The following is a 20,133-nucleotide window of genomic DNA, read 5'->3' on the forward strand; positions in this document are numbered from 1 at the left end:
TTTTGAATTATGTGTTATAACTCCATATAGACTGGGTTCCCCCCCAAACTCCCACCCCTCAACAGATTTTCCCCATTTTGCTACAATGGTACAGTCCTTCGTAAGATGAAATCTTGCATTGTGCTCCATCCTACATGGAAAAGGTATGATCACTTTGTCCAGTGTATCTGCACTGTGTACTCCTCATCCTTTAATCACTTCATAGCACTGTAAGTTTGAAGATGTCATAGTGCTTGTGTACAGATAATCCTCAATTTACTTGATAGTTGTAAGTGTGAGAGTAGCGGTAGTAGTGATGTGAAGAAGACATCCAGGTGTAAAATGGATGGACAGATTAACTCTGGTGATATATGGAACATATATGGATATGTATGCTCCACAGGACATTAAGAGGAAACTCATACTGTACAAAGGTTTTGAAATCTGTGAAGTCTCAAAAAGCCACTGGGAGTCTGGGCATGTATCCCACTATTGTTAGTAGGTAACCCACAGAGTCATAGAGAGAAAGTGAACAGAGAGGAGAGGAGGAAGCAAAGAATGAGAAAGAAATCCTGTATTATTTCTAAGGGTAGTGTAAAAGGGATCCTCCTACTGACAAGGTAATTGGAGCCCTGGGTCCTTGGTGACCATCCTACAGTATCTAGGATAAAATAGTAAATTCTGTTCATTTGTACTGAAATCACTAACATTTACTGGTTGTGTAATATACTGATCCACTCTAAGCAAAACACAAATAGATAAATGTAACAGAAAAGAAATGATGAGATGAAAATATGCTGTTTTTAAGAGCTGTGTGATCCAGTAGATGGTAAATTGAGTTTAATTTTTTTCAGCAGCTAGGTTCATTACTTGTTGTTCCATTAAGACTAATTTTTGTTTCAGTTTTATTGTGCATTGCTCAAATAATACCCTGCAAAGATTTAAAATGTGCCTTGAGTAGTAAGGGCAGGAGTAAATTATTTAACACTAATTCAGAGCAGTGTCATAAGCTACTGTGACCAAATGTTATTATTTCAGTTACAGTAATGAATTAATAACTTGCTAGAAACCATTTCAAACGTAATTTGATTTTAACACATGTTAACATTATGCTTAGCAATCACTAAAGAAAGAAAATATTAAAATACCGAGTTAAAACTGTGCTGAAGGGATTTATGTGGAATTCCATGAAGTATTTGTTTAATTTAAAGAAGAAATAATGAACACAGAATGGGTGGACAAAGAAAACAAATAGTAAAATGTAGCCTAAATCCCACTGTACCAATAATTACATTAAATATGAACAAATACTCTGGGTTAAAAACACAGATCACCAGCCTGACTTTTTCAAATATCAAGATCCTGTTATGCTGTGTATAAGGAATGTACATGAAAGAAAAACATAAAATCTAAATGCTTGCGTGTAAAATGATAGAAAACATTACACCGCAAACATAAACTGAAAATCTGATACGGTTATATGAGTTCAAATTAAATAGACTTAAGGAGTGTTAACAGAGGCAAAGAAAATAATATAAAGGTGAAAAAAATCTGTTCACCAGGAAGACATTGGATTTTTTTTAAAATCATACAATTTTTTTAAATAAATTAAGGAGTACAAAGCTATGAACCGAACTGTCAGCCACCTTAGCATGATCGATATTCATGGAGCACTGTTCTCATCAGCTGAAAAACAGTTTTTTTCTCAAATATGCATGACTTGATCATCAAGATAGAACATATCCTGAGTCAGAGAAATATCTTACATTTCAAAACATTGCAGTCTATGTTATTTAACTACAAAAGAAACTGATAAAGACAAGAAATTGCAGTCCTCTACCTACATAAGCTCTGATTACTCAGAAGAACATTGTGTTCTCTCCAGTCACACTCAAAAAAGCAAAGTATGTGAGTTGATAAATAATGGAAGAAACTGTTCTGCTTTAATCATTTAAAAATATATGCATACAGCATCACCTTGAACAACACAAATACATACGGTTTTTATGCATTATTTATACCTTAACAAACCTTCCAGGAAAATACACCTAAAGAATCCTCAAATAGCTGAAAAGGAAATAATACTTCCAAATAATATTTAAGTCAAGAAGAAATCATAGGGAATGCTAGAAAATACTTCAATGAAAAGATAAAGGCTACAAAATGCAAAATTTGTTAAATGCTTCTAGAAATTTTCAGAAGAAATTTGTAGTTCTAGATGCTTATTTTAGAAAGGACAGAAGGTGTCAGGTTAATGAGCCAAGACTCCAGTTAAATTTTTAAAGATTAGGAAATTAAACCCCCAGATGATTAAGAGTATAAATTATGTGTCAGCTAAAATAACATTAATTTTAAAAAGGAAATAATAATAAAGATTAGAAAATGGAAAACAAAATAGATAGGCAATGGAGAACATTAATGAAGTCAGAAATATTTTATTAATAGATTTAGCATTTCTAACAATTGATGAGCATTAAAATTAAAAACCATTGCTCATCAAATACTCTACTTAGAAAATAGAAAGTCATACGCAGGAGAAATGTTTGCCAAATGCAAGGATTATGAAGGACTTGTTTCCGGAAAGTATGAGGAACTCCTGAAAACTCATAAGAGACAACCAAACTAAAACCTGAATGAGATGATTTTTCACAGCCATGAAGCAAAGTGTTATAGAGCATTAACCTTGATGAGGCTGAACTGACACTTAACTGGTATAGATATCAAAGTAACAGTATTGGTGAAGATATTGTGCTTTTAGACGCAATGTTTCACAGATAGGACTGCAATATTGCACAGTCACTTTAAAAAGCTACCAGTTTTCTTAAATTATTCCTATCTTCCAAGTCAGAAATTCTACTTGTATTTATCCAAAAGAAGAGTTCATACACAGTTGTGCTAGAATAACCATGGCAAGTATATTCATAATTGTCAGTAATTGGAAACCATCCAGAGGCTCATCAGTAGAATAGAAGCATTTTACAAAAGGGCAGTTAGAATCCATGTGATTTAACTGATTTGTCCTGGATGCCAGGCAAGGAAAAGTCAATAAGGAATGTGATTCTCCATCAGATTATCCTGCCCATAGGGATACACCTAATGTTGCCCAATTATCTGTGTCAACTGTGGACCGTTCTTCTGTTAAAGCCATCCAGAATCTCAGCAATTCATTATCACAGGGTTCTAAAGTCAGAAGGGGCTTTACTGCTGCTCTCATCTCATCACCCTAATGCTCTGAATCCAGAGCTTGTAGAACTGCACAGCCCAAGGATACGCTTTAGGCCGCAGAGCAAAAACTTCTGGCAAAGCTGATTGGGTGGAAGAGGTCACGATGAATGCTGCACTCTCTAACTGACCATACTCTATGCCGCATTCAACATGTTGAGCATCCATGTCAGGATGCCTGGAGTTCCATGACCTTGCTTTGTCATACTTTTTGTTCCCAGTTGTTGATTCTCCTCGACCATAGCACTTCCATAGTAATCTCTTTGTTGTCATTCCTAGAGAGCAGTAATTCATATCAAACCATGACAGATAATAAAAGGGTTATACAGTTGTTAAGAACATCGAGAACTAACGTAGCAATCCAGAGGTACACACATAAACCAACTGGGTATCTTTGCCAGCTACAGGGGAGAGCCACCGATTTTTGTTAGTTTTTAGCATACACTCAAACACCAAAGTACTTTTGATTGATGGAAAATTCTTCAGTATTTAAAGGAAAGTTCTTACAAGTAACCAATGGAGCATTGGTTTTCTTTAGATGAGTTATGAAACCTCAGCAGCTAAACTTTTAGTTGTTTTTGTTTGGTTGTTGTTTTTTTTTTTATTTTTAAAATAGGCTGTATGCTCTGTCTCCCATGTCAAGCCACTGCTTGGGACAGCATGCTTCCCTGGAACAGCGGTGCAGTGCAAGTACCTGTGAGGTAAACTTTGATCCTTCACCGGAAACACTGTTCAGTGGAGTGTGCTTGCTGTCCCTCACTGTGCCTGTTAACTTCAGTGAAGGAATAGAGTCCCCATTTCCATGAATATTTTTCAAAAAAGCATCATATTGTCCTAGTAACACAGCCATCACTGAGAAAAATGAGGATAATGATCAATGGAATAGTCAGTGGTGTTAAGATTAATGCTCATGAACTCCATGTAGTCAAGTACAATAATCAGTAGAATGACAGTCTGAGTACTCCTGATAACAGTCATAGCACTGAGCATTTTCTGTACTTTAGACATAGTACCAAGCTCTTTTATAAGATATGAGATATCATGTCTTCATAACCACCAGGAAGCAGATAGAACCCTCATACATATTTGCAGAAGAGAAAACAGGATTGGAGGCCTGTTAACATGAGGTCCCAGTGTTACTCTGTGAAGCTCAGCGGATGGACATACATCTGTCCTTCCACAGTGACAGACAGGAACAGGATGAGAAAGAATTTTCTTCCATGATCCAAAACCTAATGGAGTGGATAGAATGGTAAATATTCGTTGGGAGGCTTATTCATGTAAAGGATCTATTTTAATATATGTTGATTTTCCTCTGGAATTTATAGGATTATTTAACTTAAAGAGTCCTTATGTTTTATATTCTGAAAGTACTTTCTCAATGTTATTTTTAGAATTCCATACACACTGTGAATATACTTGTTAGGAAAACTCTACTAAATTATTTCTACTAAATTTAAAAAGATCCTAATGTATTATCTATGCAAGAGTTTGGCATGGAATTAATGATAGGTCTTTCATGAAACCATTTAGTTTACTTTTAGCTGAAAAAATTATGTACTATGGTTTCTTTGGATTATTATGTGAAAGTGGAGACATGTTTTTCCAAAATAACTTAAAGTGTATATTTAAATAGAGAAAAACCGCTTGGTAAAGAAAGTTGGTGTTAGAAAAAGTTAATTCTTAACTAAGATCTTGATTGCTGAAAATATTACAAGCAGTTGCAGATTGTTACAAGGGTTACATGCATGTAATGGAAAATGGTAATGCATTATTCCAAAGATGTAATTTTACTCCTCTGGTAGAGGCAAATATGTCAAATCTGTTCTTTTAAATGCACCAGTCACTTAATGAGGCTAGAAGTAGACTATCACATGCTGCCTGCTACTCCAAATCCCTCATTTGGATGGACTCAGGCATTTTTCCAATACGATTTCACAGAAACATTATTGAGCTTCATTTTTTTCTGAGATAAGAGGTAATGGATTATTGTTTAAAAAAGAATTGTCAGACCCTAGGCTCTTTCAGCCCAGAATGCTTTATATGTTTTTCCTGAAAGAAATTTCACAGCTGCCCTGTAGTAGCACAGGCTGTGACAGGAAGCTGAGCCAGCTGTCCTGGCCAACCGTTGTTCTACTATACATGATGCACTTAGATGGATTTGTGCATCTAATTTTATATCTCTTCACAGGACTCACCCAAATCCCTCCCGTGACAATGCGGCAATGTGAATTATGAGTGACTGTCACAGTGGTGTATATTGTAAACTAGGTCTACCTTATATGCAATTTCAAGGCAACTTCACACTCAGATACCACTGACTGGTGGACATCTAATAAGTAGTAAAACCATGGTTACAAAACCAGACTAACTGCGAGAATTACTTTAAAAGGAAAGTAGAAAATGCACAAAATACCAGGAGAAAACTGAATTAACTCAACCTCATGATCATGTCCATACTCAGAGAGCTAAGAGGGAAAATGTATGGTACAAATTGAAATTGGTTATAGGAAGAATTTGTAAGAAAAGGTAATTTAGTTAAAATTGTTATTACTTGATTTTCTTCCAAAACATGGTTTATTTATAAATAGATTTAATAGTCACAGAGAAAATCTTGTGTCTCTGTGTGTGTTTTTAATCCAAAACTGGAACACTAATATTTTAAGCATTTATAGTTTAACTTCATTATGAAGTGTTAAAAAGAGGGAACATTTTGGCATGGTCTGTTCATAATTTATGAATTTTGAACAAATTTGTATGAGACTTTGTCCAACTTGTCAGCTTCTCAGTCTCCCAAAGCATATTACTACATTATGGAATTTATGGGTCATAATGTTTCATTTTTAGGCCAGGACAAGAGTTCTCAAATGAATAAAATTTTAAACATGGAGTATTTTAGTTTCACTTTATTCATACACTTTAATTATTGGCAAGATTTAGTGGTAGGTACAGATCATCTTAGCAGTGTGTTAAAATATTTTACCACATTGAAGAATATGAACTTTCAATGCCACATGCATCTACATCCAGAAAAAGGAAAAATAAAACAACTCATGGAAAGAATGAAGAAACAGGAAAAATATTGTTTTAAATTAATCATACACTTGGAAAAAATTAGTTTCCTTCTTTCTTCTTTCTCCCTCTGCCTTATTTGTTTTAGTCTTTTCTTCTGTCAGTATATTCTTTCATGAACTTTTCATGAAAGGCAGCAAAACAAACATGTAGATATGAGCTCTTGAATACTTTCTACTTTGCACTTTAATGCTTTTTAAAAATCTGTTGGTTTTGCTATTGTGGTAGCTAAAACTTGCCTCAAGCCTAGCAAATTATTTTGACAGATCTTACGATTCTTGCAGTCCTTTCTGTGTCTAAATATTGATCTCCATTTTATAAAGTATTTAAAAAGCCAGACACTACATAAGTCCCTTGGAAGATCAGATGAGAGTATATTACCTTTGATACCATTGATTTTCTGCACTTCATTTATGTGTTTGAAAATATGTCTCAAACAGAGTGAATGTAAGGCCATTACTCTGAAGACATCTAAAATACATTTTTAAATGTACCATAGTGTTGGGCTCAGACATTCAATTTTATGGTGACTTACTGTCCTTTATTCACGATTCCCCTTTAATACACAACGTAAGGCCAAACAAAGATGAAACGTTTGAATTATCCTGCATGTGGTGATATGTGGATAAAAAGGATCCTTTGGCCTTAGATCGTGTTGGACATGAATGACAGCACCTTAGAGATCTGTAATAGTGCTAGGAGGGTGGGCATCATCTCCACTGAATATTCTCTTAATTCCTCTAATAGACTGCAATGAACTTACTAAGAAATTTGTACCCGAGGTATTCTCAGGGTTTTCTTTTGCTCACTCCCATCTTCCAGTTTAATAGGACAGTTTAGCTACAGAAGGGCTATTTCCAAAGTTGACATTCTGTATGTTGTCTTCTCTGAAGGAGTCAAATCAGTTTATTTGTCATTGAGGCAAATGAAATACATTTCAATTATAGGAGCCACTAAGCGTACTATATACTTTTTAAATTTCAGTTTCGCATTTGAGGTTTTCATTTTTAACAAAGAGAATGCTCTGTATTTTGTCTGAAGATACCTGTAAAGAAGGGACTTCAAAATGCCTGGGAGAAATGGAATTAAATGATAACATTTTAAAAAGACAATAATTGAAAGAGTGGCAGAACAATTCAGAGAGAGAGAGAAAGAGAGATCTTCCAGTCTCTCGTTCACTCCCCAAAAGATTCTTCCTGGCTGGGCCAGGCTGGAGCCAGCATTCTGGAACTCCATCTGGCTCTCCCACATGGTTGTCAGGGACCCAAGCCCTTGGGTTATCACCAACTATTTTCCCAGGTTCATTTAGCAGGAAGTTGGATCAGAAGTGGAGCATCCCGGACCCAAATCAACATTCTGATTTGGGATATTGGCATCACAAACCACCTACTTGCACCACATATAAGTTTATATTGTTGCCAAGCAAGAAAGAATGAAAGAAAGGAAAGAGGATAAAAAGGAAACATTCTGCAATTGGCATAATACATGTTCTCTATGAACTTTGTGAAGGCCTTTCATAGGCATAGATTTTTAAATTTCTTGCAATAAAAGACATGTACATTTTTCACAAACTCTTTGAAGTTGTATACAAAGTCTGTGCCATGTGATTGAGATTAATGTTCAGCTAAAAGTCAAATAGACACACCTTCAGGCTCAGCCACCGTTAATATGCCCTAACCAGGTCTGTCACTGTATGATCACTTAAAGACTGCAGAAAGCAGCTATGAGAGAGATGCTGGTCTTGTCAGCAATGACTAGCTTTAAAATCATTGCATTAGAACAAATGGTTAAATAATTTAAAAAGTTCTCTAAAACTTTGTGTGAACCTTTGACTATTCATATAATTACTCTGAAGGATTTTGTAATAAGCAATTTATGAGATTTGAATGCCTTGCAATATTTCACAATTGGATTTGCTATATGTCTCTTTAAATGATCTGCTCATTACAAACATGTTAAAATCATATACTTACCAGTCTCTAAATATTCATTTATGTATTGGTTGGTGTTCAAGAATCTGAAGATTGTTTATTGTATTGAAGTTATCATCTTCTCAATGATTATCATCATCTTGTAAGAATTTGGGCTAATGGTTAGGCTGCCAATCGAGACTTCCACATTCCACATCTTGATCCCCTTTCCAGCTCCCTGTTAATGCAAACCCTAGGAAGCAACAGGGATAGCTACCACATGGGAAACCTGCATTGAATTTCCATTCTGGCTTTGGCTTTGTTCAGCCCAGGACATTACTGGCATTTGGGAAGCTAACCACTGGAAGAAGTTTCTCTCTCTCTCAGCTAATTAATTTATGCCATGAAAATGTTATAAAATGCTGATTTGCAAAGCAAGAGATTAGACTCCCCAGTCTACATTTGGCTTAATATCTAAAAGGAAAAGGGAAGAGAACATTTAGAAGGGAGATAGTCTAACTGAACCATTATTGGAAGCATAAGTAATAATTGTAAGATAAACATTTATAAATTAAAGTAGTAAGTGAAATTTATTGCATTCAAGGTATGAATCTGGTCATGATTTTATATTCCAAAGACTAGCAACTTACACCCTACAAGTCAAAGAACACTTTGGTTCTGAAAAGCGATGTTGAATAGGACACGTCTCTTGTTCTGTTCTTCCTTCCTAGGAAGAGTGGAAAGTTGATGTGTTAGCTATGAAAGACTGCAGAGCCCAGAAACAGAGCCAGATGGTTTGGTGGATTGCTTGGTGGGTGAATAAATAGATGGATAAAGAGATGAGTGAAGAGAGGGGGAGGGAGAAGGAGGAAAGAGGAAAGGATGATGCATGGAATGGATGAAATTACACATGGAAATGGAAGAAAACATCAAGTCTTCTTTGTTGGCTCAAGCAGATATTTTTGCCACATTTTCCCAAAGCAACATTTTAAATTAATCCTGTTTTCCCATGACAGTAATATGTCATATTCTTGTAAAAATAATTTTAAACAGCCAAATTCACAGGATACAATGATATAAGCATTCATAAAAATTTAAATCCAAACTTTTAAAAGAAACTAATGTCAGAGGCAAAAACTTAGTTTACAAGGCATCATGAATGTGAAAATTCCTTCATGTATCTCACATAAGAAATATAATAACAATGTAATAGTTTAGTATTAGGTGTTAATTACATGCCAGTTACTCTCCTAAGACCCTTACATATATTAAACATTAAATTCTCACAGCCATGCTCTGGAGTAATTACTGTTATTGACCATGTTATGAAGATAAAATAACTCAAGACCAAACCAGTGAAGTCATATATTATCACCTCATTTAATTTTTATTAGAGCAGTGGTCACTGCAACAGCTGAAACCATTTGCTGTGGACTTCATTTTTTTCTTCTTCTTCCCCTCTTCCCCGCTTCCTTTCCACCAGAAATGGATTTGAATGTATATGGGCAGATGGTCACCTAAGTCCTGGCCTGGAGAAGAATTAGGGCAGACATGATTCCTGCCATATGGGAAGCACAATGTTAATTCTTGAACTATCTTTTTAATTAATTTTCCTTTCGTTGAAATTATCATACTCTGTGAAGAACTCTGTGACTAAAGAACTCAGAACATGAAATAACTGGAAATCTTAGTGCCTACAGCTTAGTGTTAATCAAGGAGGTCTTGATGGGAAGTTGGGAGATCAGGTTCTGAGACCATGACTGCTTTTATCTGAGCCCAAATCCACCTTTACCCACTAAATCTCAAGTTCTCAATTCCAGATATTTCAATGAGATAATATTTATTTTAGACTTACCAAAATTGATGTATTTATTATTCAAGCAAAGTTTTCATAAATGCCCTGTGTGTAGGACAATGGGGCATATTGAGTTGGTGCATTTGCACTTATTTAGCACTAACCTTAATTCCTTATGCCTTGATTTGCACTACCAAAGGACATATTAATAATAATACTGTTGATCAATTTTTGGAAGCAGTACAGATATACCTGGTACGTTATAAATACATTTTGTATGATGAATTACTCTTTGAATATGCTATTCTTTCACAAGTAAATTTCTGTTATGTGATGGAAGCCTTTAGGACTTTTAGCCATGCCAATTTGGAAAAGAATGATTGATCACCAGCAATGAACTTCAAGAAGAAAAAAAGAAAAAAGTAACAAAAGAATAGGCAGGAAAAATTAAGAAGTCGTGTTTTTCACTTTAGCTGTAATTTTGTAAGTTCATGTGGCGTACCCTTTCCGATAGGCAGTCATGTTTGGTTTTTGTCAGCAAAAGTTTTGAATAAATCAGTGCTTGTTAAGTAAGATTGAGCAGACCAGAAAATGTGAGGCAAAGGGTAAAAATAAGAGACAGACTGGTAATGAGAGGATTGGGAACCACTGTTCTGGAACTCCTGTGGGTCTTAAAGAATTATGTAGTTATTCAAAAATACCATTCATGCTCTGCACGAAGATATAGTTATTGTGCATAATTTAGGAAGATCTCTAAATGACTGAATAATCATGAAAGATTGCATAATTTTAGAAAAGGAGACTTTAGCGATTAGTTTTGTTTGGTTGATTGACTTTGGACTGGGTAGTTAATGCTTTAGAAATTCCTCCATTTTGTAACTCTCTACAAATGTTATTACAGTGGAAAGTAGCTCAGTAATAGTTACAGACGATGATATTGATTTGTAACATAGCAGAGTGTTTTTCAGTGCTGTGGTTTTTCCTTTTACATCATGAGAAAACTTCCCGAATCATTCAGCATCCATCTGCTAGACTTTGTAAAATTTTCTTATTCTATTTATTAAGAAAAAAGAAAATCTGCTTGAAAGGCAGAGGGGGCAGTGGTTAGGGGAAGAGAGAGAGAAGGGAAAGGAAGGAAAGAGAAAAATCCCCAGTCCCTGGGTTACTCCCCCAAGTATCTACAACAGGCAGGATTAGAATGTGCCGTTTTACGTCTTTTATATAAGAGATAGGGCCCCAATTACCCAGGTACTCCCAGGGTGTACTCTGCCAGCAGAATTGGGAGTGGAGCGAGCTCTTGAACCCTTGTTCACATCCCAAGTAGAAGGCTAATTGTCATGAAAAATGTCGCGCCACCCACCCACCTACCCCACCACATATTCAAAGAACACTTCAATTTAATATAATTTGGAAAAATTGCTTTGAGTTTATGTAAGACTTTCTGAAAATGTCTATATACACCAAAACTTACCTGATATTATTGTATTTAAAATTCTCTGCCCCAGAGTAATGGCTTTCTGCAAATAATGCAATTGGTTTAATAAGAAAAAGTTACATTTGTTGTATAGTTAGAGTTTGGACTTTTTCCATGGTACTTCTAGTACTTCTATTCATTTTGTTTATTCATCTGGAAATTAAAATAAGGTTTTGAGTGTTTTCTTCATCAATACTATAGATTTTTCATTGCCCAAGTGAAGGGCACCTATCGTCTGAAACTGGTACATAGGGAAGCAGCATTGTAAAAAGAGTGGCATTTTATTATTATCCGCCCTAAGTGAACCCACAGCAAGAGCCTGACAGCTGGAATGTTCTTGCAGCCTCTACAGATGACAGTGCAGTTGAGAAAAAAGGGGGAAGTCTCCATGCTGGCCTCATCGTGGGAATCCTCATCCTGGTGCTCATCATAGCTGCAGCCATTCTTGTGACAGTCTACATGTATCACCATCCAACATCAGCAGCCAGCATCTTCTTCATTGAGGTAAGCATCCAGTTCAGCATAGACCATGCTGCTTGACAAAGCGTGTCCCTGGGCTAATGTGGCCTGTGTTTGATATTGAGCATCTGATTTATCCATTTCCAAGTGGCTGAATTCACACATGCCAGCACACACATACGTAGGGCTAGGCTGCTTTCATGTGACAAGTACAGTTAGAAGATTATAAAGAAGCTGTTTCGCCTCTTAAAATCCAAAGGAAAATAGAAACGATACTTTCCTGTCCTCTTATATCAAGTATGTTGACCAGCTGGTCTCCTGATCCTGGGAGCAAATTTAACATATCTTGGAGGTTAGAGGATTTGGATGAAACAATTGACCAATAATTCCTAGTTGAGTATTGATTGTGGCTATGAAACAAAATGGTAGGCCTGCTCTCAAAATGGTCCAAATCTGTTTTTTTTAAAAATAGCATATTTACTACTAAATACAGATGACAAAATAAGGCAATGGCATATGCTTTACTATTTTGTGTAATGTTTGTTTATTTTTACAGTTTATATATATATATATATATATATATATATATATATATATATATGCATACACACATATACAGACATACACACCTATGAATGAAGAGAGTGCTATGTAGACCTGCTGATGTGTTCTTGTGTTCAGAAATGCTGATTAGTGCTCATGTCCAGGAGAAGAACTAGGGACCTTATGTAAGGGGGCAGAGCCCACCAAGCCCTGGAAACAAGGAAAACTGGCTTCTGTCCCTGGGAAGGCTGGGTTGCCTGAGCCACTGTGCGTGTAGCTCTCACTCTGACACTTCAGTGAGCCAGTCCTCTTCCAAATGCAACAGTAAGTAATGAAGCAAATCTTTCACTTGTACTGTTTCAAACACGTAAGAGTTCAAATCTGATTTATCGTTTGGGGCACAGAAAGGTTGCTTGGAAATTTGCTCACTTGCTGAAAGAGAGAGTACAACGCCTTTTAAATTAGAGTGAAATGACGTTCGCCCCTGTATTAGAAAGGAATGAAGGCAAATCAATGAAAAAATTGCCCCAAGGGTGGATATGGTTGTCTGCTGTCTGTAAAAACAAGTGCAGCTTCCTTGTGTGGGAACCCAGCACCTTGGCAGTCCCCATCTTATCAGTCATTTTCTATGTGTCCTGTGGCTTGCCACCTGGAATTGGCACTGCTGTAAAGTTTCACAATTTGCTCTTTTCCATACACATCCTAAATACTCTATGCCATGCTTGTTCTAGTTCCTGCATCCAGAAGCCCTCCCCTCCCAGCTCAGATCATTCAGACTGGCTGCTGCCAGTCTCTGATGCCACATGGTGCATAGGGTTCCCAAGTCCACCCCACTGGCTACGGATGGTGTTTGTTCTCACTCCGCTTTGCCTCTGCCTCTCCTTTTCACTCTCTCCTCCCTCCTGCTCCCTCTTTCTTTATCCCTCTCCCTCTCCCCAGCTCTCTCTGCCACTGTCTCCCTCCCCCAACTTCTGCCTCCGCTCCCCCTCCCCCTCTCCTTCTCTCTCTCTCTCTTTCATTCCTTCTTCTTTCTTTCTACCTCTCCCTCCCCTTTTCCCGTGTTCTCTGGCATTTGCCTTTCTGCTTTGCATTAAAAGCTAAATCTGTATATGATTCATTTCAGCTTTCTAAGTCCCTGAAGGTCTGCATTATGTAATTTAAGTCTCTTTCAAAATAATTGATACTCCATCCCCATTTCCTGGGGAAAAAATATATATAATAAATATCTTAGGATGTTTCAGATTTCCAGGGAAGTTTCACTGAAAGCCCGTTCCAGAAACAACACCGTTGCTCAATATCATAGCAGAAACGATCAAGCAGTGCGTTGAGTGGAAACGCTGTTGTAAAATGGTGTCAGTGTGTTAGATTTTCATGGCAGGAAGTAAACAGCTTTCCTAAGATTGTGTGGTCATTCCTCAAAAAGCTGACAAGTGACAGGCAGAAAAGCCTCCGTGGCCACCAGACAGACTGCCACTGCTGCTGTCACCCGACACATGCCTAAGCCTCGTTTAATAGTATGCTAAGCAGTCTGCTTTCTGACATTGTGAAAAAGAGGCTAGTGTGAAATCACGGATGGTGGTAAGACCAGCAGCAGATTACCCAGTGTGAAGGATCTGCTCAGTGCTCCTGTGCGACTACAGAGTGAACCTGCCAAAGAGAAAGAGCGCTGTGCGTCTGCACTTACATTTTCAAATGTGTCACATCGTTTGATAGAGGACCAGCCATCTACAGTATGTGAGGTGGTGTGCACCCCTACATGTATTTATGGAAAGTTAGAACTAAAAGGAAGCTTAGCAGAGAATTTACTCCTATTCTGTTATAGCACAGAGAGGCTGTGACGTGGAGGGAGGAGGGACTCAGCCAGAGTCAGCCAGCTGGAGTCCTCCAAGTAGCTGTGCCCTGTCCACGTTGACATGAAGCAGAATTCCACGCAGGCCCCAGATGTTCTCCTCTCTGCTTGTTTCCTTCCCATGGAGTCGATTACCAGTGTCAGCTGACAGCACTGCCTCACCCACACCCTGCTCTGGTCTCATAGCTCGGAGTATCTGGTCAGCGAATGGTTTTTGGGAAAGTGCAATCATAACTTATTCTTCCTAAAGCTAAGCAATGTTTGCAAACTCAAAACACAGATCCTTGATGGCCCCTCAGTGTGTGGATTACCAAATCTATAGTGTGAAGATTTGTAAATGGATCTTTAAATTAAGATTGCTGATGCGACATTAAAGGAACAGAGTATAACAATATTGTGTACGTTAGATGCGGTATTCCTTATTATTCTTCTATCTACTTTTAAATGAAATAGAGGTGTTTTTCTCATTCTGAAAATAATACTCTTCATTATGGAAAATTAGGTCACTCACTGCAGGAAAATGATTCACAGTCCTAGCATACATAATTATTATTAATATTTTAATTGACTTTGGAAATGTTACATATATAATTGATGTTAGTCCATTAGATGCAGCTCTGATTTCATTGCAGCACAAATTAATATCCTGTTGTAAAAATGACATAATTCTATTTTACTCTGAAATATCATTGGAAATATCTCAGAAAATATCACTTTCACGGCTGTATGCTTTTCATTCAACGTGTCATTTGGTAGCTTTATGCTTCTAATGCTATTATGAGGCAATTCTGAAAATGTGAAGGCCTAAAAAGTTTCTAGAAGTCAAGACAAGGTAGTTGTTACCTATTGCGGCTGTAACAATTTATCACAAAGGAGTCACTTAAACAGCTTTCACACTGTCGAGAGGTCAAAATCAGTCCCACTAGGCTAAAGTTAGGGTGTCAGAAGGGCTGATTCCTTCAGGGATTGTCAGGAGAGAATCACTTCCCTGAGATGTTCAGCTTCTCCAGGCTGCACGCATTCCCTGGTTCATGGTCCCATCTTGTGTCACTCCAACCTCTTCATCCAAACAGACTGTCAAGAATCTTTGTGTCTGAACTTGCCATTTACTAATATGTGGCATTACCATCAACAACAATATTTTATCATTTAGGGCTTTTAGTGAAGTTCTGGATATGTGGTGGTAAAAAAAAAAAAGTAAATAAGTAAGACTGTTGTCTTAAACATTTAATTTTCCTGAGAGGGGAAACCAGTTTCATCACCTTGAATTGTACCTAGTGGTGTGAATTAGACGCTCTGAAAGTTCCAAAGTGGTTTTCACCATGCAGCCTTCATCCTACATTCCCCTAAGCGGTCACTGTTTTCGTCATGCTTCAAAATTTGTGTCGTCCCTGGAAGAGCAAACTTTGCACCTTGAATTGGAGTGCCCAGTATTTTCAATCAGCAAAATCATAGGCTGTCAGAACGGAAACCATCCTCAGTATGCTTTTAACCTAGGATTACTGCAACTCTGCCAAAATCAAATACAAAAACTCCTAAACTAAGAACCACTAGGATATTTCCTTGAGGATTTTTTGGTTTGTTTTTTCTTAAAAACTTTTATGAATTGTCTAATATTCTATTGTATATATATATATATATATATATATATATATATGTTAAATGTAAAAAGGACAATTTTTTTGTGTAATTTGGTATATCTCTGAAACCCAGTTGTATAAAATAAAATCCAGATACATTCAATGCAGCCAAGACCTCTGTGCCTGCCACCACTCCTTCCCTTTTGATTGGAGTCCAGGACAGAAATGCAGACCCAGGCTGCTGAAGGACCGCTCAGTGCAGGTGCCACGGAATTACTAAGCCAAGGCCTCAGCATGGGGCTCCTCGTCCTGGCCCTGCAGCCTGGGCTGCCACAGCAGCAGCTGCATGTCAGGAGTCTTTGGAGTAGTATGCCATTGTTGGGAAATGCACCCTGAAAAATGCTTGTGGCAAACAAGGGGTCATGGAGAGTAGGGTGGAAGGAGTCAGGTCAGCTGTGGCACTGCGCTCTTCCTGGCCATCAGCAGTGCCACCAGCAAAGAAAGCGGAGGAAAGGAGCAGGTAGAAATGAAAGGTCTGCTGCTAAGAAGAAGAAAAAAAGCCCTTCCTGAAAGCTGGGGCATCTTGATTTGTTGCTGGCTGTAATGATAGCATTTGGAACTCAGGAACATGATCCACTGACACATCCATAGAATGAAGAGAAAAATCGTTCCAGAGAACCACAAATATCTTTTACACTTTTTATATAACTGAATCTTGCCCTAAAGATCTTTCTTAATCTTATTTCAGACTTAAGATTAACTCCAGGGGAAAAAAATGATTTATTGAAATAAAATACATCTTGTTTTTGTTTGTGAGCGGAGGCAAACAGTGGTATTTACTTTTGATGTACTGCTACAAGAAAGGAAAAAATTGAACAAAATCAATTGAAAGAGTTTGACCTCCTCTGTGAAAAAGGTATATTTTATTAGATGACAGCTTTCCAGAAATAAAGGAAAATAAAAAGAAAAGTATGTGAAAGTGGATTATTTCTTTAAAAGAAATTATTTGTATTCCAGTGATTTTTTCCCTTTCTTCCTTTTTTTTTTCTAAAGTTCCACAATTGTATTCAAGTACATTTATGAATGATTTTGAAACATCAGTTCAAGTTCATAGTGATTGCCTTGTACATACACTCACCAAAACAAGATTTCTTTTATAGATGTTATCTTCAATTTGGTTAACATTTTCATTTAATTCCAAAACTAAAGTAGTGTTTCTAATTTAATGAGATTTTTTTCTTTCCTTCATTGATAAGAATTATTAAAAATATTTACTCAAATATCTTATTCTTCACTCATCCTTCTGCTCCACGTCCTTCTTAATTACTATTCTCTAAGTGTTTCTATTGGGAAAAAAAGACCATGGAAATAAAGACAGCTGGCAGATAATAGATGTAAGGACAGATAAACAGGCAGGTTGTAGGTGGATATAAAGACACTTCTCAGGAAAGCTTGTAAGAGATGAAAGAATCAAATGAAAAGCAACAGAAAGTGCACACTTAGAATTTACCTAGATACTTATGAACCCCAGTTATATCTTTTTAAATGCATACTGTATGTTTGAGGCGTCATAATCCTTTTCTTCTTTGCCTCCTACACAGAGCACTGTTATCATTACTGACAGTGGCAGCTGTTGAGCAGTGTCTTCCTTGTGACTTTGGTGATTGTCCTTTGTTAAAATAACTACTTAAACCTTTCTTTTGTGGAAAGATAATAGAAATTTTAATTTTCGCAGTTATTATGGCTCCACAACAATCATGGATTAATTTAGTTATAAGATTATTTTTTGCCTGTTCCACATAGCATAGTTTTTTTTTTTCTGGCAGAAATATAAAACAACTAAATAAGCCAATTATGGCATACTTTGGCTTATAAATAATACCAGATTTAATGTGATTGTAAGAAAAATTACTGCGTTTCCGTTTCAGAGATCATATTTTTAAGAATCTAGGGAATATGAAATATAAAGAAATTTATTGCAAAGGATAACAGTAATCTTGCTTTATATAATTCTATTAGAGTGCTAACCAAACATGCTTTTAACTTACATATGTGGTAAAGTTATTTTGCCATATTTCCTTGTAGTAATCACTCTATTAAAAACTTTCTTAAATTTCTTAAATAATGAATAAAATTATGTTTAATATCAAAATTAAAACAGTTTTTCTTATGTCATTTAGTAAATGAGTATGAGGTAGTTATTTGTCCATGATTTTCTATATTTAGTTTAATTAATATAATAATTAAAATTATGGATGAGATAATTTTGAAAAGATAAAATAGCACTCACCTATATAAAAATTGAGCAAAGACACTAGTTTTTTTAACACTAGTTATTTTTCTTGTATTTGCTTTTTCAAAAGAAAAAATTTTCTATTATGATAGGGCAATATATGTGTCATGATTATTTAATCTTAGTGCAGCTTAAATTAAATCCTGGTGCATTTTATTAAGGGCTGATTTTCTTGTAATAGCACATTACCTTTTTTTCCTTATTTATGTCTAAATTTATGTCAGTCATTTTCCCCAAGTTTTCTTTTCCCTTGGTGTCTACTTGGCAATCCAACCTCAACAATTGGCAACTAGAACTTGAATCTTAAATATATACAAGTTAAATGGAGAAAACTTGATGCAGAGTGAAAATAGATAAATATTCAATTTTATCCACAAGTAATCTAAATTTATAATGCACAGTATGTGGCTGTCGGTTTTCAAACGTATCAGAGGATTTATGAAGAACAGGGTGGTATACCATAAAAAACAGTGGGCTGCATTCTGCACCCCAGTGGAATGGAACCTTAAATGTTTCTGAGAAATTATGGACTCTAAAGAGGTGAAACTCAGGGGAGGAGAGAATCAAGAAAAGGAGAGGTCCATGGGAGAGCCACGTGGGAGTGGGGGAAGCCTTGGAACTCTCCAGCAGTAGCATCTTGTTCTGCGTGGAACTGAGGACTGGCCTTGAGGCTCTGTGGGGAAGCTGCTGATTGTAAAGACAGTGGCCATCAGAGGGACTCAGGGAGGTCACCGCCATCCTGGCAGGGTGGGGGCTACTTGTAAAGACAGTGGCCATCAGAGGGACTCAAAAGAGGTCACTGCCATCCTGGCAGGGTGGTGCTAGGGGACTCTCATCAAGCACTATGCAGTATTTCAGAAATCCCTCTCTCAAGGATCTTGCAGGTGGTATTTAAAGGCTGTGTTTGGGGGAAGCTGGAATGAATGTAAGGGTCTTCTGTCTCTGCCTGTGGTTTCTTCCTCCTCCCAGAATTATATGTTGTTCAGAAAGATTCAAAAATTGCAAAGTACACAGCAGTTTGTGCAAGTTTAAATGATATGAAGACATCTTATTGTGTAACTCAAAAAGAAAACAAAATGTGCTCAGAGAACAAAGAAAAATCTCTCCTTTCTAGACAGTAGAATTAATAATGAGATAGGCGAAAACCACCAGCTTTTACCATTTTAAGCAGTTCGTGGTGTTGGTTTAATGGGTATGAAGGGCAGGGTAAGCACGCTTCAGTTCTGCCTGCACTGCAGTCCACATAAAAACAAAGGACTGTATTAAAACAGCAAGTGAAGTGAAATGCCTGCGAACAGTTATTTTCCAAGGAGGCACTTCCTCGAACATCAGAAGGCAGTTTGGAGCCAGAGGAACAGAGGGCTCTTTGCTATCCCCCAGAGTCCTCATCGAAAACGAATTTGTTCAATTTTACTAGGAAGAAAAATTGACAGCTAAATACGTATGCTTTCCTCAAATAGGTAGGAGCAGCATCCGTGACATTGTCTACTTGCAAATAAGTCCTTGTGTGTTTTTCTTTCTATTCTATCTTTTCCTTCCCTTCTCCTGAGGTTGACTGCTGTGAGGGCTTTGGCTGTAAGTTGTAAGCTCAAGGCACTCCCCATCTCTGCTGCACAGCTTCCCTCCCTCTCAGCCTCTGCCAGGGAGACTTTGGGAATTTCTAAACATTTTCATAAGGAACTTTTCTGAAATTTAAGTTGAATCTTCTCCACTCTTGTTCTGTGAGAATCTGTTCATGAGTGCCTTCATTGTATAATCACCGCTATTGGACAACATGCGTTTTTCTCTTCTTACTTTCTCAACTCTAGCAAACACAGACCTAATTCAAGTTGACCTCCAATGTGCTTGTAAATGAGACAACTGAGTTACATCAAGGCATGGGCAGTTATGTTTCACTGAAATGATCTCGTTTGATCAGGGGTGGCCGAGAGGAATGTACAAGTTCTTCTTAATCTTT

The 20,133-nt window shown here is 37.0% G+C and overlaps 1 protein-coding gene across 1 annotated transcript in view; it reads left to right on the plus strand.

Annotated features, from left to right (window-relative positions):
- The window catches only part of PLXDC2 (plexin domain containing 2), a 415,329-nt gene that overhangs the window by 379,305 nt on the left and 15,891 nt on the right, over window positions 1–20,133 (plus strand). The window contains exon 13 of the mRNA XM_004578559.3: window positions 11,796–11,956. Within this exon, the coding sequence (XP_004578616.2) occupies window positions 11,796–11,956 (161 nt within the window). The remainder of the gene's footprint in view (window positions 1–11,795; window positions 11,957–20,133) is intronic.

This window comes from Ochotona princeps, chromosome 10 (genome assembly GCF_030435755.1).
Source record: "Ochotona princeps isolate mOchPri1 chromosome 10, mOchPri1.hap1, whole genome shotgun sequence".
In the NCBI taxonomy this organism is placed as follows: domain Eukaryota; kingdom Metazoa; phylum Chordata; class Mammalia; order Lagomorpha; family Ochotonidae; genus Ochotona; species Ochotona princeps.